We start from the raw sequence: 25,135 nt of genomic DNA, 5'->3' as shown, positions 1-25,135 counted from the left end.
AGCCACTCACTCTCCCGATAAATAAATATATAAATAAATAAATTTTTAATTAAACAGAACATGAGAACAATATGCAAAGCACAGATGACAGAAGTACAGAACACTAAACACAAAACAAAGAAGCTCCCTGAAAACAACCACAATACACCGATCTGGGGGCTGAGATCGGAAACATGAAGTCATCAATCCACCACCTCCAACATCCTCCTCCGCAGCCGCCGCCGCCGCCGCCACTCTACGACTCCGACACCGACTCCGACGGCAGCGGAACCCACTCCTCCTCCTCCGATCTTCTCCGCCATTCCAACCTCTCCGCCTCCATCTTCAAACCCTACTTCGAGTTCACCGGCCGCCACTCCTCCTCCGCCACCACCGCCACCCCGGCCGAAGTGTCAAAGATCCAATCATTCCTTACTTCCTCATCCTCCGGCGCACTCTCATGCCTCATCTGCCTCGAACGCATCAAACCCTCAGACCCAACATGGTCCTGCTCCTCGCTCTGCTTCGCCCTCTTCCACCTCCATTGTATCCAATCATGGGCCCGCCAAGCCTCCAATCTCGCTGCCGCACGCGCCGCCACGCGCCTCCCTATCACAGAGCAGCGCGCCTCTGAAACCGCGCTCTGGAACTGCCCCAAATGCAGGGTAGAGTACCCAATCACGCACATTCCAAAAACCTACTTTTGCTTCTGCGGAAAACTCGAGAACCCTCCCAATGATCCATGGGTTTTGCCTCATTCTTGCGGTGAGATTTGTGGGAGGCCATTGAAGCACAACTGTGGTCACCATTGCCTTCTTTTATGCCACCCTGGACCCTGCCCGTCCTGCCCGAAACTCGTGAAAGTTAGTTGCTTTTGTACCAAAATTGAAGATGTGAGGAGGTGCGTGTCCATGATGCTCAAATACTTCATTTATGCTGACGTATGTGTATTGCATTTGTATTTGCATCAAAGACTGCTAAATTAAACTTCTTATTTTCATAACTTTGCTGTATTTTTGTGTCATATACTCATACTCAATACTGTTATCGGTATTTGTGTAATATAGGTGCGGGTTCAAGGAGTTCTCGTGTGGGAAAGTTTGTGGGAAGGTTCTGGATTGTGGGGTTCATGGTTGTGCTGAGATTTGTCATAAGGGTCAATGCCCTCCCTGCCGGGCACGCAGTGTGTACCAGTGCCGGTGTGGGAAGAAGAAGGAAGAAAGGGAGTGCTGTAACCGTGTTTTCAGGTGTGGCGAGCCTTGTGAGAAGAGGCTTGGATGTGGGAGGCATGTGTGTGAGAGAGGGTGCCATGTTGGGGAGTGTGGAGACTGCCCTTTGCAAGGGAAGAGGGCATGTCCTTGTGGGAAGAGAGTGTATGAAGGGATGCCTTGTGATGTTACCGTGCCCTTATGTGGGGCTACTTGTGATAAGATGCTTAGTTGTAGGTACCATAGGTGCCCCGAGAGGTGCCACCGTGGTGCATGTGTCGAGACTTGTAGGACTGTTGTGAAGAAGTCTTGTCGATGCGGCAGCCTCAGGAAAGATGTGAGTTTTCACTGTCTTTACGGCAGATCTGTATGCTTTGTTTTGCTTGTTTTGTAGTTGTGCAATTGTTATTATAGTGGGCAGAGTTAATTTAACTTGGAATAGGTTCCTTGCTATCAAGATTTGTGGTGTGAAAGGAAGTGCCAGAGGATGCGGGACTGTGGCCGGCATGCTTGTAAACGCAAGTGCTGTGATGGGGATTGCCCTCCATGCTCAGAGGTTAGAGCCTACTTTATGGCCAATTGGCCATCAGTTCATTCCAATAGGAGGCTAGGATGTTATAAGAGTATTGATTGATTTGCTTATGTTTTCTAAAAATTTATTAGGTCTGTGACAGGCGGCTTAGATGTAAGAACCATAAATGCCCTTCTCCATGCCATAGGTATGTTGCTATTATTTCATAGTGGAACTATAATTGCTGTCTTATGTCTTTGATGTTTAAAGATCAATTTCATTATCCGGTTTTTGTTATTGCAGGGGTGCCTGTGCTCCTTGCCCAATAATGGTCACCATTTCATGTGCATGTGGGGAAACACATTTTGAGGTCTGAGTCTGTTCTTTCTTTTTCTGTTTATCAGAATAGGAGCATGACATTATACTATGTTATTAATTTAGTATTTAGTATATGAGATATAATTCTTCAATTGTGATGGTATAAGTCCCATTTTATGAGTGTATTTCTTGTGTCACTTTGGTAACCTGAAGCCAACATTCTTGAATGCAAATTGTAGCTGTGAACACATTTGTGTAAAACACAATTATGAATTGTATAATTCATAGATTTTGCTGACAATATGATGGTTGGGCTCGTTATGCATTATATAAGATTGAGAGGCTTGAATATTTTGTAAAGGAATCTTAGCTTTGACATGTATTGCACTATTTCCAAGCACAATCAGTGCAAATCTGACTTCATTTAGTGCCAGGGGAGATGACTATTTTAGATGAATGCAAGTGGTTGGTATGGTGCTTGACTTTTTTTTTTTCTTTTTTGGGGTTGAAGGGGGAGGGGGATATGATTGGCAGGTTTGAGTTGATCAAATGAGCAAGGGATGTTGGTTAGACAACATTGTTTTCTTTGCATAATGTAATCGTTTATGTTGCATATCGCACTAATTTATATTTAAGGGGAACATTGAAGGTGAGTGGATATATAAATGAAGGACTGCTATTATGGTTAATTTTATGTAGACTGGTCAATGTGATGTTCCCAGTGTCTTTTTCTTAGTGTTTTCATTTGGTAACAGAAAATAAGTTTGAAGTTCAGATTTAGTATAAACATGGAGATACTCGAAACATTTGTGTTATTTTGTTGTTTTTAACTTCTTATTACTAATATTTTACTGTTGCCTTAGTTTGAAGATATTTGTAACTTTACTTCTCTTGTTGGTTGTTGATATCATAAGTGGACACACATGCTGGCAATACATATTCCTGCTTTCCTTCCCCCCCCCCCCCCCCTCTCCCCCTTTTGTTCTCTGGTCAATTACCCCTATTATCTTACGTGATCTTGTTGGTGTTAATGTTGTACACTTTGATTTTATTAGTTTCTTTGCTCAAGTCAAATGTGCTGAGTGACAGATGTTTTACTAGGTTCCTTGCGGTACTGAAATGGAACAAAAACCACCCAAGTGTCCTAAACCATGCCCTATTGCTCCTTTATGCCATCATGCACCAAAGCTCAAGGTACTATTTGTTAGTGACTTGTTTTGCTTCAGGCATTTACATTTTCAAGTGGAGATATGTTGTAGTGTTGTATACTTGGGTGTGGCTACGATAACAGCAATAACAATCTGATGCTTTGACAGTGGAAAAAAGTTTAGAAAATGTAACTTGTATGGGGAAATGAATTAGATGTTTAAACTTTAAACAATAAAATCTAGTTTGTTGAGTATGTTATCAGTTGATTACTTTCAAATTTTGATGCTCAATTAGATGGAGTAGATCATAAGTTCCATAACAGAACATGTTTCTAGGAATGGCTGAAAATTAAATATTGCTAATGATTACAAAATCATGGTATGATTGGGCATTGGCATAAGAATGTTGTCTGTTCATCACCCTGCTTCCCTTATCAAATACATGTTCTTTACAGCTTCACTGTTCCTATTAGTGATAATTTTTTAACCTAATATTTATGTTGAGGGAAAGTCTCGCCTAGTCTCGGGTTGGTGCATTTGTGGCTTGACAAGCATAGGGTTCCTAGCATATAATCAACTAATTTTTTTTGTTTTTGGGGGGGGGGGGGGGAGGGATTGTTCTAGATTAAAGAGAAAAAAATTGTACTTGGTGCATAGTTTTGAAGATAGAACACTTATGTTCTAAAATTGAATGTGTTTAATTCTAGTAGAAGTGAGTTTGAAATAGATAATAAAAGTTCATAATATAGTTTTCCCCCCCCTAAGAAATTTCACAATATATTTTAGCGGGTCTTTACTATTTTTTGTTTATTCCTTAATTTGGAAGGAAATATAGTATTTAATTTTGATGCACTGCCACTAATAAAGTGGTTTACATAGGCATCTGCTCATATATTTTCAATAAAAGTGGTTGACCAATCACCTACAACCTTAAAAGTCTTAAAAGGAGAAGCATGCAGTGGGATGAACGTGTAAAAACTTTTACACATGCATCATTATCTCAGAAATGTATGCATAGTTAGTGAAAATCTTTCATGTATTTTGCGTATTATTAACGAATTAATTATTTTGTCTAGCCACACAAATGCCATTATGGAGCCTGTCCTCCTTGTCGGCTTCCCTGTGCAGAAGAGTACTCTTGTGGCCATGCTTGCAAATTAAGGTTTGAGACAATCTTCTCCTTTAATATGTTAGATTGAGATATTACTAGTTACCATTTTGAAGAAATTGCTATGAATAATGAAAGCTTTACATCTTTTATGCATTTCAAATAGATTTGATGGGGAACTCTTAAAACATTAATTAATGCATCAATTTATCAGAATCTAGTATCATATGATGGAACAAGAAGATCATAGATTGTGTTTTTTGTTGATGCCTTTCCTTAACAGTTTATCCTGTGTCAAGGTGTCATGATGCTAAACCTCCGCCTAATCGGGAGTTCACTCTCAAACCAAAGAAAAAGAAAATTATACAACAAAGTGAGTGTACACCTGGCACTCCATGCCCTCCTTGCCCTGAATTAGTGTGGAGACCATGTGTCGGGCAACACATTGGAGCGGAGCGAATGGTTTGTTTTTGCTTCATCTTCAAAGCTGGATATAAACATCTGATATTCAAGATACTTCTAAAGAATTTGTGTAAGAAATTTGCATCAGCTACTTTTGTGATTCTAATTAGGGTTTTTTTTTTTTTTTTCCTTTTTTTACCCCTTCCTGTCAGATGGTCTGCTCTGATAAATCACAGTTTGCCTGTGAAAACTTATGTGGAAATCCTCTACCGTGCGGTAATCATTATTGTACTAAAACCTGCCATGCCTTGGAGAATTCGGCCTCCACAAACCGGCTACAGAAAAGTGAGCCTTGTGAAGATTGTTCTCTTCCTTGTGATAAGGTATTGAAACTTCCATAATTTCGTTGCATGTCATTCTTTCTCTACATCTCCATTCTTGGGCTCTATGTATCCTCTGTAATATAACACAATTTATGCCAAATAAATGAGATTTCTCTTTTGTCGTCCTGTGTGAAATTAACACACACTCTTATAAGAAACTAGAACTGATAATTTTTCACTCAATATACCTACTTCAGGAAAGAGAACCTAAATGTCAGCATCGTTGCCCTCGTCGATGCCATCCTGGAGACTGCCCTCCATGCAAAGTGCTGATCAAGCGGTCTTGTCATTGTGGCTCAATGGTCCATGTGTTTGAGTGCATATATTACAACACCTTGTCAGCTAAGGATCAAGAGAAAGTCCGTTCATGTGGTGGGCTGTGTCATAGGTAAACTAGAGAGTATCTGCTTTAATTCTATTTTGCCAATCTCTTCTCTCTCTTTTATTCATTTATATTTTTGTTAAACTAGTTTAGCACTTGAATCCAACTTAAATATCTGCAAGAATTTTTGATCCCTCCTTCCTTTTATTGCCATTTTTCTTTTTGCACTAATAAATTTGAATGTTGTTCTTATTTTCCAGGAAGTTACCAAATTGTACCCATCTATGCCCCGAGACGTGCCATCCTGGTGAATGCCCAAATCCTGAGAAATGCAGTAAAAAGGTAATGTGAGATTAAAAGGTTATAACATCATGACTTGAAGCTGGCAAATTTTTTCATATTTTAATCTAGCTACTGCAAAATAAAGTAATCAGTTACCCTATTATTTATCCATATAGTCTTCTAAAATCTGAAGTCAATCTTCACTAGGTCACTGTTCGTTGCAAATGCCAAACACTGAAAAGGGAGTGGCCATGTCACGATGTTCAAGCAGCATATCACAGTGCTGGTTCCCACCCGAAGGATATTACCAAAAATCAATTTGGAATTGGCCTTATTCCTTGCAATTCTGATTGCAAGAGTAAAATGCAGGTTGTTGAGTCGGAATTACATCTACGGAAATCTCAAGTTACAGAGGTAATCAATCGATTTTAATCAGAACCTTCCATATATTTATGTTATCTGTTTTGCTTCATTCTTTGTTTTATAATGGTTGTAGAGTTTTTTGTTTCTTGTGAAAAACTGAAAATTTAGCGCCGAATATGACATTAATCTGTCTACATCGTCATTTAAGGGTGATTGATTTGAAAATCAAGCTCAAGTTCTAAATCGAATTACAAAAGTTTCATAATGGGAACCTGAATACAAATTTGATAGTATTAGCAACTACTCTTTAAAAAGAGGATCCCCTACCGACACAAAGAAAATGGAGATTTAGCTAGTTTAATTCTCTTCTTTTCTAGGAACTTTTAGACTGTAATATCTGAGTTTTGTCTCATTAGTTGGATACAGGTCTGATCAAAGCTGAAAGCTTATAGGAGAGCAAAAATTTTGATATAATATCAATAGTATAAAAGTAGTTCTATTACCATTTTTGCACAATCACTTTGTTTTTAAAATTTTGCAACATCTATACATTACAATAAACTTGTTTTCTGATGAAACCTTCTATCAAAGTCTGATTTTTTTTCAAATATTTTCAAACAATATGATACCTTGAATTGTCAAGAATATTCAAACTTATGTATGTGAAAATTAATTTATATATAGGATTAGTTTCATAAGGTTTATATTCTACATCTGTTCTATGTGGCTGCGTTTGTTTACATGTACGGGATAGAGAGAAGGAAACTGAGACACAATCATGTTTGGCAGCTGAGACATGAACACAGACATTGTGTCCTGAGATACTAAATTAGTGTATTTTGTGTCTTTGATAGAAGGGACACAAGGACACTAATAAAAGACACTTATTTTTTCATTATCCCTATCAATTTTTCACAATTACATTTTTTATCATTATATTTTTTTTTCCCTAAATTTTGTGTTCGAAAGAAAATGATAATAAATTGGACTTTTCATAATTTGTTCTATCTTATATTTAGTTTATTAACAAACAAAACATAAAGACACTAATTTTTATGTCATTCTTTGTGTCATGTTCTCAGTGTGCTGTCTTGTTCTATTGTCAAAACCAAACGCAGCCATAAGTCATAGATGATCCCTTGTACTTAACTTCGTGAACCTAATAGTATGACATGCATGGTTGAATGAATTTTTTTTTTGTTAAAATATTCTGATATGTATCTATGAATATATAATTCCACTTCTTAAATTTTCACTTCACTCCAGTCTGTTTTCATTGAATTGGAGATGCGTGCCTTGATGGCTTATGCTCTGAATTAGTGTTGTCTAATGCTCTAGCTATTTTCAAAGGTAAAAGAGACAGATAATGAAAAACTGGCTCCGAAGCGACGAAAAAGGCAGAAACGAGTACAAGAATCTAAGGAAGCAACAAAACTACAGGTATATTGATTATTTGAGAGGAGTTCTTTCTTTCCATGCTCTAACTATGTCTCCTGGTCTCTTTCCACTGATCATCTTCTTTTTCTGTTAATCACTGAACAGAAAATTATTTCGACAACAAAGAAGCTCCTTCTGTACCTTTTTATTTTGATCATACTTGTTACTGCTACATATTATGGATACAAGGGACTTCTGTGGCTCAATGATTGGATGAATAAAGTTGATGAAAGAAGACAAAGACATCCTAGGATCAGATGATTAATTTAGTTTGTTTATTTCTTTTATTTATTTATTTTTATTTTTCACCCCATCTATGAGGAATATAATATATATATATTGTTCATTAATCCCCCAGATTTTTTTTTCCACAGGCAAAGAAATAAATAATCACTGAATGCACAATTGGACATGCTACATTGTGTAACTGAATAGTGTGTCTTGTGGTTTCAATTCAATCTTGCATGCTATTAGAGAAAGATACAGAATGTTTTACTATAATCTTAACAGGCGTGTAACTGTTTTGTTATTTGATTTGTGGAGTATAATTGGATGAAACTTTACCTTACAAACGTGTTAATAATTTATTTTGGGCATTAACCTTTGACAGTGTTACTATTTATTTTATTTATTTTTGTTAAATTATCCGTCAGGTTTGAATTTGAAACATGATTTGATTAAAGCAAGAAAATTTATTTACCAATTCAATGATAGTAGTCAGAACTCAGAAGTAATCCTGCGTAGGCTTTATTAGTGGCTTAACATAGGAGCAATGAGCAGCTGAGGTTTAGTTGAGATACTACATTAGCATGTCTTTTAATATATTGCATTTGAATTCAAATTTTGGTAATGTTAAGTGGTGGATAAGAATTCTTAAAAATGTTGGATGTGTGAGTGAATAGTGTGCGAGTTTGTGATGATGTTTAGGATTGGACTATTAGTTTAGTATATTGACATATTAAAATTCAATCACTAAGTGAGTGATTATCATGTATTTATATATATAAATATTTATATTAAATTTATTTTTAATATATATTTTTATATGTATTTTATAGAAATAATTGATTTGGTAGTTTATTTTTGGCATGTTGAGTAATATTATGTCTACTCATACACCATAAATAGCTCTCATCAATTGATTTAAAATTACAACGTATCGATTGGATTCTTATATAAATGAAATGTGCGTTAACGAATAATGACCACAAGTGTGGCTACTGTTGAAAAGGGTAGAATTTCATTATAGGCGGTTTGAACATGTAAAAAATCGTTCTAAAGATGTGGTGCCATTATTTTAGTATTTTGTAATAGTTAAAAAAGCGGAGCTGGATATTTGTCTGAATAGTTAACACCTCTTTCCAATTTTACCGCTGCCTAATGTTTCTAGAATGCACACTTTGAGCTTTAAGCTCTTCGAGTCAAAGCCATTTACCAAGTTCATTATCTATCATTTTCCCACATTTAATGAAAAACCTGACTTGGGAAAATCCTGCTTTGGCATCTCTTAATCTGGCAAATAATTCCAAAAAATCATTGGAATATTTGATCCTGAAAGAGTACTATACCATTAAAAGTGAAAACTTCTGCCATTCAACTTGAGAATCAAAGACGTGGACCTTTCCCAACGATGACGATGATTAGTAGGGTAAAGAATTATTTTGGTTTTGTATTTGGGTCTAATTGTAATTTAATTTTTAATATTTTATTTTATTTTTAAAAAAGTCAAATGTCTTATTTTAAATTTTAATTCAAATTTTTTTTTAAATATATTTAATATTATTTTATTGTTAAATTTAACAGGAACATTAGCATATTAAAGAGTGAATAGTCACCAAAAAAATATTAAAGAGTGAATAATATTTGATTTTACTAAAATTGATTTACTAATAATTACTAATGTAATTTTTTTTTATTATAGATTGTTGGATTGATTGATAGGATTTTGGAATTTTTTTTATAAGATTTTGGTTATATTTTTTTAACACAAAAAAAATATGTCTTAACAATAATGTCCATGTCACTTGTTTAGTTAATTATTCGTGTTAAATTTAATGATATGATAATATTAAATTCATTTGAAAACTTTTTAAACAAAAATAAGACGTTTGAAATATTAAAAATTAAATTACGATTTAACCTAAACGTTAGAAATTAAAATAGTACTATACTCTTTTATTATTATTATTATTATTATTATTATTATTATTATTATTATTATTATTATCCGTTGAAATGTCATATTTTGATTGCCTCGTTGTAATAAAAATTCACTTAGCTGCTTCCTGTGATTGTAAGTTTGTAACAAGCAGACAACAAAATATTATTATATTTAAATCATTGCGTAAATCATAAATCATAAATATAATAAACATTTTTTTTATCTCATTAATCTTTGAGTTTATACGCCCTAAAACTTGTTGTGAGTAATCACAGCAAATGAACGGTAGCATTTTTGAGACGTTGGATTCAATTATGAATGATGAGATGCATAGCTCCTTTTTTGGTCATTTAATCAACACATATTACTAAAAGTTGGGTACGTCTAAAATCAGCCTAATCATTTTGTGCGTATTAGATACGCTACCTTTTATGAACTATTAGATTTTATTAAATAAAAATTAAAAGATGTTATGAAAGAAGAGTAATAATAAACTTTATAAATATAGAATATATTAGTATATACATACATAAATATATTTTAATATAGAATATTTTAAAAATGGCAAGTATAATCTTTTACTTTAAAATAAATATAAAACATATAAATATGTAAAAAATATTTTTTATTTATTAAGATTAATTATTATACAATACTATTTTTAATTACATAATATAAAAAATTAAATTATTTTATATTATTTAAAAATGATTAGATTATTCATTAAAAATTATTTATTAATAATTAATTTTATTCAAAATATATTATTATATAACATAATTTTTTAATTAAATATTTGTAAATATACATTTTATTCAAAATAGTATATATAATATTATTTTAACAAAATTAATTATTATATAATATTTCAAAAAACGTGTAATATTTATATGTATTATATATATTCTGAAAAAAAAATTTTAAAAATTAATTTTAAAAATTTTAAACGTATAATATTTTCATGTATTATATAGCACAATAAACGTAAAAACAATAAATGTGTAATATCACAATAAAAATTTGAAAAAATAAAAAAATTAATATTTTTATGTAGAATATATAATATTTTAAATGAATTTTATTTTTATAAATATTTTGGAAAAAAATTATATTATATAATAATATATTTATATTTATGTTACGTTAAAAAAAATTACGTTAAACTATTTCAATTTATATTACGTTAAAAACTATTTCTATCCTTTTCAATTTATATAAAAATTTTATTATATAATAATTTAATTATTTATCAAGTAATATAAAATAATTTTTATATTATAAAAATATAAAATAATAAATTTTGAATATAATAATCTAATTATTTGTCAAATAATATAAAATAAAATTTTAATTATTTTATATTTTTAAGTTACAGTTTAAAATATTATTTTAATAATAATTAATCTTAATAAATAAAAAATATTCATATATTTTGTATTTATATATTTATATTTAATTATTTAAAAATAAAAGATTTTCTTGTTATTTAATATTGTGTATTAAAATATTGTCATTTAAAGCATTTAACTTTCTGTATTTATTAGAGTCCATCAATTCTCTTCTTTTATATTTATTAGGATTAATTATTATGCAAATTTTTTTCTAATATTAAAAAATAAATTAAAATGATATGTTAAACTATAATATAATTTATAAAATAATTAAAATTATTTTATATTACTTGATAAATAATTAAATTATTATATAATATAATTTTTAATATAAATTGGAAAAGAAATAGTTTTTTAACCTAATATAAATTGTTTAACGTAATTTTTTAATGTAACAGAAATATAAATATATTATTATATAATATAATTTTTTTAAAATATTTATAAAAATAAAATTCATTTAAAATATTATATAATATACATAAAAATATTAATTTTTTTTGTTTTTTTAAATTTTTATTGTGATATTACACGTTTATTGTTTCCATATTTATTGTGATATATAATACATGAAAATATTATACAATTTTTAAAATTAATTTTTTTAAATTATATATAATACATATAAATATTACACATTTTTTTCAAATATTATATAATAATTAATTTTGTTAAAATAATATTATATATACTATTTTGAATAAAATGTATGTTTACAAATATTTGATTAAAAAATTATGTCATATAATAATATATTTTAAATAAAATTAACTATTAATAAATATTTTTTAATGAATAATTTAATTATTTTTAAATAATATAAAATAATTTAATTATTTTCAAATAATATAAAATAATTTAATTTTTTATATTATGTAATTAAAAATAGTACTGTATAATAATTAATCTTAATAAATAAAAAATATTTTTGTACGTATTTATATATTTTATATTTATTTTAAAATAAAAGATTATACTTTCCATTTTTAAAATATTGTGTATTAAAATGTATTTATAGATGTATATACTAATATATTCTATATTTATAAAATCTATCCGTACTCCTCTTTCATAATATCCTTTAATTTTCATTTAATAAAATCTAATGGTTCATAAAAGGTGGCGCATCTAATGCGCACAAAATGGTTGGACTGATTTTAGACATACCCAAAAAGTTAATATAATTACGTTCATTGGCATACCTTAACTTTATTCACACTAATTTTTTATATGTTTGTAAGTATTTTATGAGTGGAACAATCTGATCAAAGTTCTAAAAATTTTCCATATATAAGATATATAAGATAATATTTGAATTTTTAATACTTAATTGAAGAAAGATGATTATTTTTTGTTTAACCATGTTTTATATTATTTAAAAAATCATTTAAATGAAATATATAAACTAAATGTTTTTATTCACATCTTTATGCCTTATAGACTTATATTTTTTGAAGGATGATTCAGCTTTAATTTATTTTTGTTTTATTTTATTGTAGTTTCTTACTTTTGTTAAATTTTATGTCTTAGAGGCTTTATTTTTAAAAATTTTGAGAGATAGGATGTGGCTGTTTTATTATCAAAATTCTGTTGTATCTTGTTTAACTAGTCAGTCTAAACTCCGCAAGCTACGGCTAGTTTCTCTTATATATATATATATATATACTTGTTTATCTTATATTAACCACCTTGTGTATCCTAGAACTGTTTACAAGGTTTTATATTTTATCTTCTGTTCCTTTCGTGCCAACGCACCTTAGTATATCGTGTGTGTGAACGTTTTGCGCTTTGTATCTCTGTTTTATATATCTTTAGTCTTCTTTTCCTTCATCGGGCTTCTAGTCTTAATATTTCTTGATTATATACTACTGTATGAGCTTTCACTACAAGAAAAATATCCATTCAGCTACACCTTTTTAAGCTACATTTGAAAAGCGTAACCTATTCCTAGAATAGGCTACGATTTTCTCCGTGTTTTCTTTTTGTAGGAGAATAGGAAACACATTTGTGGCATCACTTGAAAAGTATCTCCTTAGATATTATAAATATCACTTATAAAGCGTAGCCTTATCTTAAGAGCTATAGATTCACTTTTTACACCAAAGAGTACACTTTTGAAGAGTAACCTATTTGTCAGGTTTCAGGTGTGCTTTAAAAGTGTTGCCTAATGTATCTCAAGTCAAATGTTCAACACTTAGTAAATTTTTTTTAACTTTACAACAAATGATATACAAATACTTAGCCAAATCAAATGAAATGTAACACACACTCACCCTTGTTAGCTTTTCCCTTCTTCTTCGCGCCACTCATCACCCCAACTCAGAGAAAGGGTCTGCCATCACCACTTACCACTCACAGCGTCACCACTCACCACTCCAGGAAGACTCTGCACACTCACTCATCTTCACCACTCATCACGACGCCGTCACTCATCTTCACCGTACCGTCGCTTTTCTTCGATGTGCGCTCACATCAAGAAGACGCTGCGCTCAACTGAAAGCCTCTCTTCATTCGCTCACCATCGTCGAGAAGGTATCCATCCACCTTCATTTCATTTCTAAAATTTGAGAAGGTAGGGTTCCGATTTTAGGGTTTCAATTTGGGGGTTTCGTATAATAATCTGTGAACTCATGAATTGATGAACATGCATGCTATTGTTGCGGCGTAGGAGAACTCATTCTTCTAGGTTCGTTCACCACAAACCCTAGGTCCGTTCTTCTATTGTCTTAGCTTGCGATTTTTTCAGCTACATTTTGATTCAGTTCACACTTTTCTGTAGTGATATATAATTGGAAAAGATTGTAGCACTTTTCGGAGAAAATTAATTAATTTTTATGTTGATTTTTTTATTTTTTATGTTGCCCTGGCTGCATTATAACTTGTGAATTTCATTTTCTTTTTGATATTCAATATTTTGATAAATTGCCATGGTTTATAATCTAATTTGTGTGATTTAGAGATGTTTTGGAGCTAACTAAGGCTTTTAATGTGAAAGAGGCTGAGGCAAAGGCATATATATTTGAGATCCAGATTACTTTCCTTTCTCCAATACTGATTGAACTGCAAAAGTGAGTGAGTATGGTCTTAACACTTCTCTTTTCAAATGATTGTTTTCTTAATTCCAAATTATTGGTTAAGCATATCAAGATATGCAAACATAGAACCAGTATCTAATGAATAGATAGGATTTTGCACCTAAATAGAAGATTTTGAATTTTAAATGGATAAAAGAGAACTAGAAAAACCTTGCTTAACCAATAGTGAAAGGATCAAGACTATATGCTTTACTGATTTAAATATTTGAAAACCCCTCAACTTGCTTATTGTTTGGCTGGATTTTTGGCTTAGAAGGATTCCATATTTTGACTTGTAATTGGTATCCAAATTGTTGTGGTTCTTTTTATCTCTATCACTCTTTCTGAACTGCATTTTGTTACAGATATTCAACTCAAAGATCAGTTTTCAACCACAAATGATGGTGCTCTCAAGGTTGTGGTTAATGATAATGATTAATGATGTAGGGTGTTGTGAATGTGGTTATGGGAAATGCTCCTGAAATTGGGGATACTTTATTGAGGGTTGGCCTTCTTTCATCCCACCTCTTTCTGTTATGAAGATATTAGTGAGCCTAACATTTTTTATGTTTTTTAATCTTTTTAATTTTTTTTCTAACTTCTTTTTATTATAGCTTGCAGCAAAGTACCGCAATAGTCTTTAAAGAAACATGTGTGTGTGCAAGACAGGTCATGTCCTTTATGAGACCATGTTTGTGTGGAATTGGTGCACGAAATTGTGATCCCCGGCAACGGCGCCAAAAACTTGGTGCACGAAATTGTGATCTCAGGCAACGGCACCAAAAACTCTGTACGCACGTCTTAATAAATCGTTTTTCATTCACAACTTCGATACAACTAACCAGCAAGTGCACTGGGTCGTCCAAGTAATAAAACCTTACGTGAGTAAGGGTCGATCCCACGGAGATTGTTGGTATGAAGCAAGCTATGGTCATCTTGTAAATCTCAGTCAGGCGGATAATAATTGATTATGGAGTTTTCGAAAATAAATAATAAATAGACAGAAAATAAAGATAGAAATACTTATGTATATCATTGGTGAGAATTTCAGATAAGTGTATGGAGATGCGTTCGTTCCTCTGAACTTCTGCTTTCCTGCTGTCTTCATCCAATCAATCTTACTCCTTTCCATGGCTGGCTTTATGTAAGGACATCACCATTGTCAATGGCTACTTTTCATCCTCTCTGTGAAAATGGTCCGATGCGCTGTCACTGCATGGCTAATCATTTGGAGGCATCACCGTGGTCAATGGCTGCATCCCATCCTCTTGTGAAAATGGCCTAAATGCTCTGTCACGGCACGGCTAATCATCTGAGGTTCTCGATAATACTGGAATAGGATTCACCCTCCTTTTGCGTCTGTCACTACGCCCAGCACTCGCGAGTTTGAAGTTCGTCACAGTCATTCAATCCCAGAATCCTACTCGGAATACCACAGACAAGGTTTAGACTTTCTGGATTCTCATGAATGCCGCCATCAATCTAGCTTATACCATGAAGATTCTGATTAAGAGATCCAAGAGATAATCATCCAATCTAAGGTGGAACGGAAGTGGTTGTCAGGCACGCGTTCGTGGGGGAATGATGATGATTGTCACGTTCATCACATTCATGTTGAAGTGCGAATGAATATCTTAGAAGCGGAATAAGTTGAATTGAATAGAAAAACAGTAGTACTTTGCATTAATTCATGAGAAACAGCAGAGCTCCACACCTTAATCTATGGAGTGTAGAAACTCTATCGTTAAAAATACATAAGTGAAAGGTTCAGGCATGGCCGAATGGCCAGCCCCCATGATCTAAGAACCAGACGTCCCAAAGATCTCTAATAGAATAGTAAAAATTCTTATTTATGCTAAACTAGTTACTAGGGTTTACAGAAGTAAGTAATTGATGCATAAATCCACTTCCGAGGCCCACTTGGTGTGTGCTTGGGCTGAGCTTGAATGTTACACGTGCAGAGGCTCTTTCTGGAATTGAACGCCAGGTTGTAACGTGTTTCTGGCATTCAACTCTGGTTCGTAACGTGTTTCTGGCATTTAACTCTGGTTCGTAACGTGTTTCTGGCGTTTAACTCCAGACTATAGCATAGAACTGGCGTTCAACGCCCTTTTGCGTCCTTTAAACTCGGCCAAAGTATGGATTATTATATATTGCTGGAACTCCCTGGATGTCTACCTTCCAACGCAATTGGAAGCGCGCCATTTTGAGTTCTGTAGCTCCAGAAAATCCACTTTGAGTGCAGGGATGTCAGAATCCAACAGCATCAGCAGTCCTTCTTCAACCTCTGAATCTGATTTTTGCTCAAGTCCCTCAATTTCAGTCAGAAAATACCTGAAATCACAGAAAAATACACAAACTCATAGTAAAGTCCAGAAATGTGAATTTAACATAAAAACTAATGAAAACATCCCTAAAAGTAACTAGATCCTACTAAAAACATACTAAAAACAATGCCAAAAAGCGTATAAATTATCCGCTCATCACAACACCAAACTTAAATTGTTGCTTGTCCCCAAGCAACTGAAAATTAAATAGGATAAAAAGAAGAGAATATACTATAAATTCCAAAATATCAATGAAACATAGCTCCAATCAGATGAGCGGGACTTGTAGCTTTTTTTGCCTCTTGAATAGTTTTGGCATCTCGCTTTATCCATTGAAGTTCAGAATGATTGGTTTCTATAGGAACTCAGAGTTCAGATAGTGTTATTGATTCTCCTAGTTCAGTATGTTTATTCTTGAATACAGCTACTTTATGAGTCTTGGCCATGGCCCTAAGCACTTTGTTTTCCAGTATTACCACCGGATACATAACTGCCACAAACACATAACTGGGTGAACCTTTTCAGATTGTGACTCAGCTTTGCTAAAGTCCCCAATTAGAAGTGTCCAGGGTTCTTAAGCACACTCTTCTTTTGCTTTGGACCTTGACTTTAACCACTCAGTCTCAAGTTTTCACTTGACACCTTCACGCCACAAGCACATGGTTAGTGACAGCTTGGTTTAGCCGCTTAGTCCAGGATTTTATTCCTTTAGGCCCTCCTATCCACTGATGCTCAAAGCCTTGGGATCCTTTTTATTTACCCTTGCCTTTTGGTTTTAAGGGCTACTGGATTTTTGCTCTTGCCTTTTGGTTTTAAGAGCTTTTGGCTTTTTCTACTTGCTCTTTTTTTTTCTTTTTCTTTCTATATTTTTTTTTCGCTATTTTTTTTCTATTTTTTTCTGCAAGCTTTTGTATTCACTGCTTTTTCTTGCTTCAAGAATCATTTTTATGATTTTTCAGATTGTCAAATAACATGTCTCCTTGTCATCATTCTTTCAAGAGCCAACATATTTAACATTCTTAAACAACAACTTCAAAAGACATATGCACTGTTCAAGCATTCATTCAGAAAACAAAAAGTATTGTCACCACATCAATATAATTAAACTAAGTTCAAGGATAAATTCCAAACTTATGTACTTCTTGTTCTTTTGAATTAAAACATTTTTTATTTAAGAGAGGTGATGGATTCATATTCACTACTTTAAGGCATAGTTACTAAATACTAATGATCATGTAATAAGACACAAACATGGATAAGCACTTAACATAAAGAAAACGAAAAACAGAGAATGTAAGAACAAGGAATGAATCCACCTTAGTGATGGTGGCGTTTCCTTCTTGAGGAACCAATGATGTCCTTGAGCTCTTCTATGTCTCTTCCTTGTCTTTGTTGCTCCTCCCTCATTGCTTTTTGATCTTCTCTAATTTCATGAAGGATGATGGAGTGCTCTTGATGTTCCACCCTTAATTGTCCCATGTTGGAACTTAATTCTCCTAGGTAGATGTTGATTTGCTCCCAATAGTTTTGTGGAGGAAAATGCATTTGAGGCATCTCCAGGATCTCATGGTGATGAGCTTCATGCGTCTCTTGAGCTCCAGGAATGGGCTCTCTTGTTTGCTCCATCCTTTTCTTAGTGATGGGCTTCTCTTCCTCAATGGGAATGTCTCCTTCTATGTCAATCCCAGCCGAATTGCATAGATGGCAAATGAGATGAGGAAAAGCTAACCTTGCCATAGTGGAGGACTTGTCAGCCACCTTGTAGAGTTCTTGAGGTATAATCTCATGAACCTCCACCTCTTCTCCAATCATGATGCTATGGATCATGATGGCCTGGTCTATAGTAACTTCAGACCGGTTGCTAGTGGGAATGATTGAGCGTTGAATGAACTCCAACCATCCTCTAGCTACAGGCTTAAGGTCCAGTCTTCTCAGTTGAACTGGTTTGCCTTTTGAGCCAATCTTCCATTGAGCTCCTTCCACACATATGTCCATGAGGACTTGGTCCAACCTTTGATCAAAGTTGACTCTCCTTGTGTAGGGGCGTGCGTTCTCTTCCATCATTGGCAAGTTGAACGCCAACCTTACATTTTCTGGACTAAAATCTAAGTAATTTCCCCGAACCATGGTGAGATAATTCTTTGGGTTCGGGTTCTTACTTTGATCATGGTTCCTTGTGATCCATGCATTAGCATAGAACTCTTGAACCATTAGAATTCCGACTTGTTGGATGGGGTTTGTTAGAACTTCCCAACCTCTTCTATGGATCTCATGTCGGATCTCCGGATACTCATTTCTCTTGAGTTTGAAAGGGACCTCGGGGATCACCTTCTTCTTGGCCACAACATAATAGAAGTGGTCTTGATGAGCTTTGGAGATGAATCTTTTCATCTTCCATGACTCGGAGGTGGAAGCTTTTGTCTTCCCTTTTCCTTTTCTAGAGGATTCTCCGGTCTTGGGTGCCATCAATGGTAATGGAAAAACAAAAAGCTTATGCTTTTACCACACCAAACTTAGAATATTGCTCGCCCTCGAGCAAGAGAAGAAAGAATAGATGAAGAAGAAGAAGAAAATATGGAGGAGAGGAGGGAGAGGTGTATTCGGCCAAGAAGAGAAGAGAGGGTTGTATTGTGTGAAAATGAGGAAGAATGGAGGGCTTTATATAGGGAGGGCAGGGGGGTTAATTTCGGCCATATAGAGTGGGTTTGGGTGGGAAATTGATTTTGAATTTTGAAGGTAGGTGGAGTTTATGAGGTAGGTTTATGGGGAAGAGTGTTTATTGGGAAGAGAGGATGAACATTGAGAAGAGGGAAGAGAGTGAGTGGTGGTAGGTGGAGATCCTGTGGGATCCACAGATGCTGAGATGATCCTATGGGGTCCACAGATCCTGAGGTGTCAAGGAATTGCATCGCTGCACCAATTAGTCATGTAAAATGCCTTTGCATGCAATTCTGGCGTTTAAACGCCGAACTGATGCTTGTTCTGGGCGTTCAACGCCCAGATGCAGCATATTTCTGGCGTTGAACGCCAGCCAGATGCTTGTTTCTGGCGTTCAGTGCCAGCTCTTCTTCACTGTGCATTTCTGGCATTCAACGCCAGATCCATGCTCTGTTCTGGCGTTGAACGCCAGCCAGATGCTCCTTACTGGCGTTTAAACGCCAGTAAGATCCTCCTCCAGGGTGTGCTATTTTTTTATGCTGTTTTTGATTTTTCTTCAATTTTTTCAGTTGTTTTTGTGACTCCACATGATCATGAACCTATGAAGATATATAACTAATAAAAAATATAATTAGATAAATAAAAATTGGGTTGCCTCCCAACAAGCGCTTCTTTAATGTCAATAGCTTGACAGTGGGCTCTCATGGAGCCTCATAGATGTTCAGAGCATTGTTGAGACTCCCCAACACCAAACTTAAAGTTTGGATATGGGAGTTCAACACCAAACTTAGAATTTGGTTGTGGCCTCCCAACACCAAACTTAGAGTTTGACAATGGGGGCTCTAGTTGACTCTGTTTTGAGAGAAGCTTACTGTGCCTCTTTCCCATGTTTACAGAAGGATGTCCTTGAGTTTTAAACTCAAGGGAGTCCTCATTCAATTGAAGGACTAATTCACCTCTGTCAACATCAATCACAGCTCTTGCTGTGGCTAGGAAGGGTCTTCCAAGGATGATGGATTCATCCTCATCCTTCCCACTATCTAGGATTATGAAACCAGCAGGGATGTAAAGGCCTTCAACCTTTACTAACATGTCCTCAACTTGTCCATAAGCCTGTTTTCTGGAATTGTCTGCCATCTCTAATGAGATTTTAGCAGCTTGTACCTCAAAGATTCCCAATTTCTCTATTACAGAGAGTGGCATGAGGTTTATTCCTGACCCCAGGTCACATAGAGGCTTCTCAAAGGTCATGGTACCTATGGTACAAGGTATTAGGAACTTTCCAGGATCCTTGGTGTACGAAATTGTGATCTCAGGCAACGGCACCAAAAACTCTGTACGCACGTCTTAATAAATCGTTTTTCATTCACAACTTCGATACAACTAACCAGCAAGTGCACTGGGTCGTCCAAGTAATAAACCTTATGTGAGTAAGGGTCGATCCCACGGAGATTGTTGGTATGAAGCAAGCTATGGTCATCTTGTAGATCTCAGTCAGGCGGATATCAAATGGTTATGGAGTTTTCGAAAATAATAATTAATAAAAAGAGAATAAAGATAGAAATACTTATGTAATTTATTGGTTGGAATTTCAGATAAGCATATAGAGATGCGTTCGTTCCTCTAAACCTCTGCTTTCCTGCTATCTTCATCCAATCAGTCTTACTCTTTTCTATGGCTAGCTTTATGTAAGGACATCACCATTGTCAATGGCTACTTTTCATCCTCTCTGTGAAAATGGTCCGATGCGCTGTCACTGCATGGCTAATCATCTGGAGGCATCACCGTGGTCAATGGCTGCAACCTATCCTCTTGTGAAAATGGTCCAAATGCTCTGTCACGGCACGGCTAATCATCTGAGGTTCTCGATTATACTGGAATAGGATTCACCCTCCTTTTGCGTCTGTCACTACGCCCAGCACTCGCGAGTTTGAAGTTCGTCACAGTCATTCAATCCTATAATCCTACTCGGAATACCACAGACAAGGTTTAGACTTTCCGGATTCTCATGAATGCCACCATCAATCTAGCTTATACCACGAAGATTCTGATTAAGAGATCCAAGAGATGATCATCCAATCTAAGGTGGAACGGAAGTGGTTGTCAGGCACACGTTCGTGGGGGAATGATGATGATTGTCACGTTCATCACATTCATGTTGAAGTGCGAATGAATATCTTAGAAGCGGAATAAGTTGAATTGAATAGAAAAACAGTAGTACTTTGCATTAATTCATGAGAAACAGCAGAGCTCCACACCTTAATCTATGGAGTGCAGAAACTCTACCGTTTGAAAATACATAAGTGAAAGGTTCAAGCATGGCCGAGAGGCCAGCCCCCAAAACGTGATCAATATGATCCAAAGATGAACTAAAAATCATAAGATGTCTAATACAATAGTAAAAAGTCCTATTTATACTAAACTAGTTACTAGGGTTTACAGAGATAAGTAATTGATGCATAAATCCACTTTCGGGGCCCACTTGGTGTGTGCTTGGGCTGAGCTTGAATGTTACACGTGCAGAGGCTCTTTCTGGAGTTGAACATCAGGTTGTAACGTGTTTCTGGCGTTCAACTTTGGTTTGTGACGTATTTCTGGCGTTTAACTCCAGACTGCAGCGTAGAACTGGCGTTCAATGCCCTTTTGCGTCCTCTAAACTCGGACAAAGTATGGATTATTATATATTTCTGGAAAGCCCTGGATGTCTACGTTCCAACGCAATTGGAAGCGCGCCATTTTGAGTTCTACAACTTCAGAAAATCCACTTTGAGTGCAGGGAGGTCAGAATCTAACAGCATCAGCAGTCCTTCTTCAACCTCTGAATCTGATTTTTGCTCAAGTCCCTCAATTTCAGCCAGAAAATACTTGAAATTACAGAAAAACACACAAACTCATAGTAAAGTCCAGAAATGTGAATTTAACATAAAAACTAATAAAAACATCCCTAAAAGTAACTAGATCCTACTAAAAACATACTAAAAACAATGCCAAAAAGCGTATAAATTATCCGCTCATCACAACACCAAACTTAAATTGTTGCTTGTCCCCAAGCAACTGAAAATCAAATAGGATAAAAAGAAGAGAATATACTATAAATTCCAAACTATCAATGAAACATAGCTCCAATCAGATGAGCGAGACTTGTAGCTTTTTGCCTCTTGAATAGTTTTGGCATCTCACTTTATCAATTGAGGTTCAGAATGATTGGCATCTATAGGAACTCAGAGTTCAGATAGTGTTATTGATTCTCCTAGTTCAGTATGTTGATTCTTGAACACAGCTACTTTATGAGTCTTGGCCGTGGCCCTAAGCACTTTGTTTTCCAGTATTACCACCGGATACATAAATGCCACAGACACATAACTGGGTGAACCTTTTCAGATTGTGACTCAGCTTTGCTAAAGTCCCCAATTAGAGGTGTCCAGGGTTCTTAAGCACACTTTGTTTTTGCTTTGGACCTTGACTTTAACCGCTCAGTCTCAAGTTTTCACTTGACACCTTCACGCCACAAGCACATGGTTAGGGATAGCTTGGTTTAGCCGCTTAGGCCGGAATTTTATTCCTTTAGGCCCTCCTATCCACTGATGCTCAAAGCCTTGGGATCCTTTTTATTTACCCTTGCCTTTTGGTTTTAAGGGTTATTGGCTTTTTGCTCTTGCCTCTTGGTTTTAAGAGCTTTTGGCTTTTTCTTCTTGCTTTTTCTTTTTATTTTTTTTTTCGCCTATTTTTTTTGCAAGCTTTTGTATTCACTTCTTTTTCTTGCTTCAAGAATCATTTTTATGATTTTTCAGATTATCAAATAACATGTCTCCTTGTCATCATTCTTTCAAGAGCCAACATATTTAACATTCTTAAACAACAACTTCAAAATACATATGCACTGTTCAAGCATTCATTCAGAAAACAAGAAGCATTGTCACCACATCAATATAATTAAACTAAGTTCAAGGATAAATTCGAAACTCATGTACTTCTTGTTCTTTTGAATTAAAACATTTTTCATTTAAGAGAGGTGATGGATTCATAGGACATTCATAGCTTTAAGACAAAGTTACTAAATACTAATGATCATGTAATAAGACACAAACATGGATAAGCACTTAACATAAAGAAAACAAAAAACAGAGAATTTAAGAACAAAGAATGAGTCCACCTTAGTGATGGTGGCGTTTCCTTCTTGAGGAACCAATGATGTCCTTGAGCTCTTCTATGTCTCTTCCTTGTCTTTGTTGCTCCTCCCTCATTGCTTTTTGATCTTCTCTAATTTCATGAAGGATGATGGAGTGCTCTTGATGTTCCACCCTTAGTTGTCCCATGTTAGAACTTAATTCACTTAGGGAGGTGTTGATTTGCTCCCAATAGTTCTATGGAGGAAGATGCATTTGAGGCATCTCTGGGATCTCATGGTGATGAGCTTCATACGTTTCTTGAGATCCATGAATGGGCTCTCTTGCTTGCTCCATCCTTTTCTTAGTGATGGGCTTCTCTTCCTCAATGGGAATGTCTCCTTCTATGAAAGCTTCAACTGAGTAACATAGATGGCAAATAAGATGAGGGAAAGCTAGCCTTGCCAAGGGGGAGGACTTTTCGGCTATTTTGTAGAGTTCAAGGGAGATGACTTCATGAACTTCTACTTCCTCTCCAATCATGATGCTATGAATCATGATGGCCCGATCCCCAGTAACTTCAGATCGGTTGCTAGTGGGGATGATGGAGCGTTGGATGAACTCTAACATCCTCTAGCCACAGGCTTGAGGTCCAGTCTTCTTAGTTGAACCGGCTTGCCTTTGGAGTCAATCTTTCATTGAGCTCCTCCCACACATATGTCCATGAGGACTTGGTCCAACCTTTGATTAAAGTTGACCCTTCTAGTGTAGGGGCGTGCATCTTCTTGCATCATGGGCAAGTTAAACGCCAACCTCACATTTTTCGGACTAAAATCTAAGTATTTCCCCCGAACCATGGTGAGATAATTCTTTGGGTTCGGGTTCTTACTTTGATCATGGTTCCTAGTGATCCATGCATTGGCATAGAACTTTTGAACCATTAGGATGCCGACTTGTTGGATGGGGTTTGTTAGAACTTCCCAACCTCTTCTTTGGATTTCATGTCGGATCTCTGGATACTCATTTCTCTTGAGCTTGAAAGGGACCTCGGGGATCACCTTCTTCTTGGCCACAACATCATAGAAGTGGTCTTGATGAGCTTTGGAGATGAATCTTTCCATCTCCCATGACTCGGAGGTGGAAGCTTTTGTCTTTCCTTTTCCTTTTCTAGAGGATTCTCCGGTCTTAGGTGCCATCAATGGTAATGGAAAAACAAAAAGCTTATGCTTTTACCACACCAAACTTAGAATATTGCTCGCCCTCGAGCAAGAGAAGAAAGAATTGAAGAAGAAGAAGATGTGGAAGAAAAACTAGGATTATGAGGAGGGAAGGTGGGGATCCTGTGGGGTCCACAGATCCTGAGATGATCCTGTGAGGTCCACAGATCTTGAGGTGTCAAGGATTTACATCCCTGCACCAATTAGGCATGTAAAATTCCTTTGCATGCAATTCTGGCGTTTAAACGCCGAATTGATGCTTGTTCTGGGCGTTCAGCGCCCAGATGCAACATGTTTCTGGCGTTGAACGCCAGACAGATGCTTGTTTCTGGCGTTCAGTGCCAACTCTTCTTCACTGTGCATTTCTGGCGTCTGAACGCCAGGATGCTGCTTGTTTCTGGCGTTCAACGCCAGATCCATACTCTGTTCTGGCGTTGAACGCTAGCCAGATGCTCCTTACTGGCGTTTAAACGCCAGTAAGATCCTCCTCCAAGGTGTGATTTTTCTTCTGCTGTTTTTGATTCCGTTTTCAATTTTTATATTTATTTTGTAACTCCACATGATCATGAACCTAATAAAACATGAAATAACAATAAAATAAAATTAGATAAAAAAAAATTGGGTTGCCTCCCAACAAGCGCTTCTTTAATGTTAATAGCTTGACAGTGGGCTCTCATGGAGCCTCACAGATGTTCAGAGCATTGTTGAGACTCCCCAACACCAAACTTAGAGTTTGGATA

At 35.2% G+C, this 25,135-nt stretch overlaps 1 protein-coding gene across 2 annotated transcripts; it reads left to right on the top strand.

Annotated features, from left to right (window-relative positions):
- Positions 1-51: 51 nt before the first annotated feature.
- On the top strand, positions 52-8,033 carry LOC112783084 (NF-X1-type zinc finger protein NFXL2). 2 transcript variants are annotated; one of them, XM_025825849.3, is made up of 14 exons: positions 52-880; positions 1,047-1,524; positions 1,646-1,743; positions 1,862-1,906; positions 2,002-2,068; positions 3,118-3,210; positions 4,241-4,326; positions 4,572-4,734; positions 4,887-5,057; positions 5,255-5,445; positions 5,640-5,721; positions 5,869-6,075; positions 7,375-7,464; positions 7,567-8,033. In XM_025825849.3, exons 1-14 carry the CDS (start codon positions 174-176, stop codon positions 7,720-7,722), a joined length of 2,634 nt encoding a protein of 877 aa, XP_025681634.1. In that variant the 5' UTR covers positions 52-173; the 3' UTR covers positions 7,723-8,033. The 2 variants fall into 2 exon arrangements, with proteins under 2 accessions (XP_025681634.1, XP_025681633.1); XM_025825848.3 differs by having other exon boundaries at positions 53-880; positions 1,630-1,743; positions 1,851-1,906.
- The last annotated feature ends 17,102 nt before the right edge of the window (positions 8,034-25,135 follow it).

The sequence above is a fragment of the Arachis hypogaea genome, chromosome 20, assembly GCF_003086295.3.
Source record: "Arachis hypogaea cultivar Tifrunner chromosome 20, arahy.Tifrunner.gnm2.J5K5, whole genome shotgun sequence".
Taxonomy (NCBI): domain Eukaryota; kingdom Viridiplantae; phylum Streptophyta; class Magnoliopsida; order Fabales; family Fabaceae; genus Arachis; species Arachis hypogaea.
Note: the sequence above shows the minus strand (reverse complement) of the source record. Positions and strands in the feature narration are given on the sequence as shown.

Bases quoted from the DNA above. Each gene is read 5' to 3' on its own strand.
- LOC112783084 (XM_025825848.3), top strand. From the start codon at position 174: ATGAAGTCATCAATCCACCACCTCCAACATCCTCCTCCGCAGCCGCCG. The intron at 881-1,046 runs GTGCGTGTCCAT...TGTGTAATATAG, and splicing joins AAAATTGAAGATGTGAGGAG to GTGCGGGTTCAAGGAGTTCT. The intron at 6,076-7,374 runs GTAATCAATCGA...CTATTTTCAAAG, and splicing joins GGAAATCTCAAGTTACAGAG to GTAAAAGAGACAGATAATGA.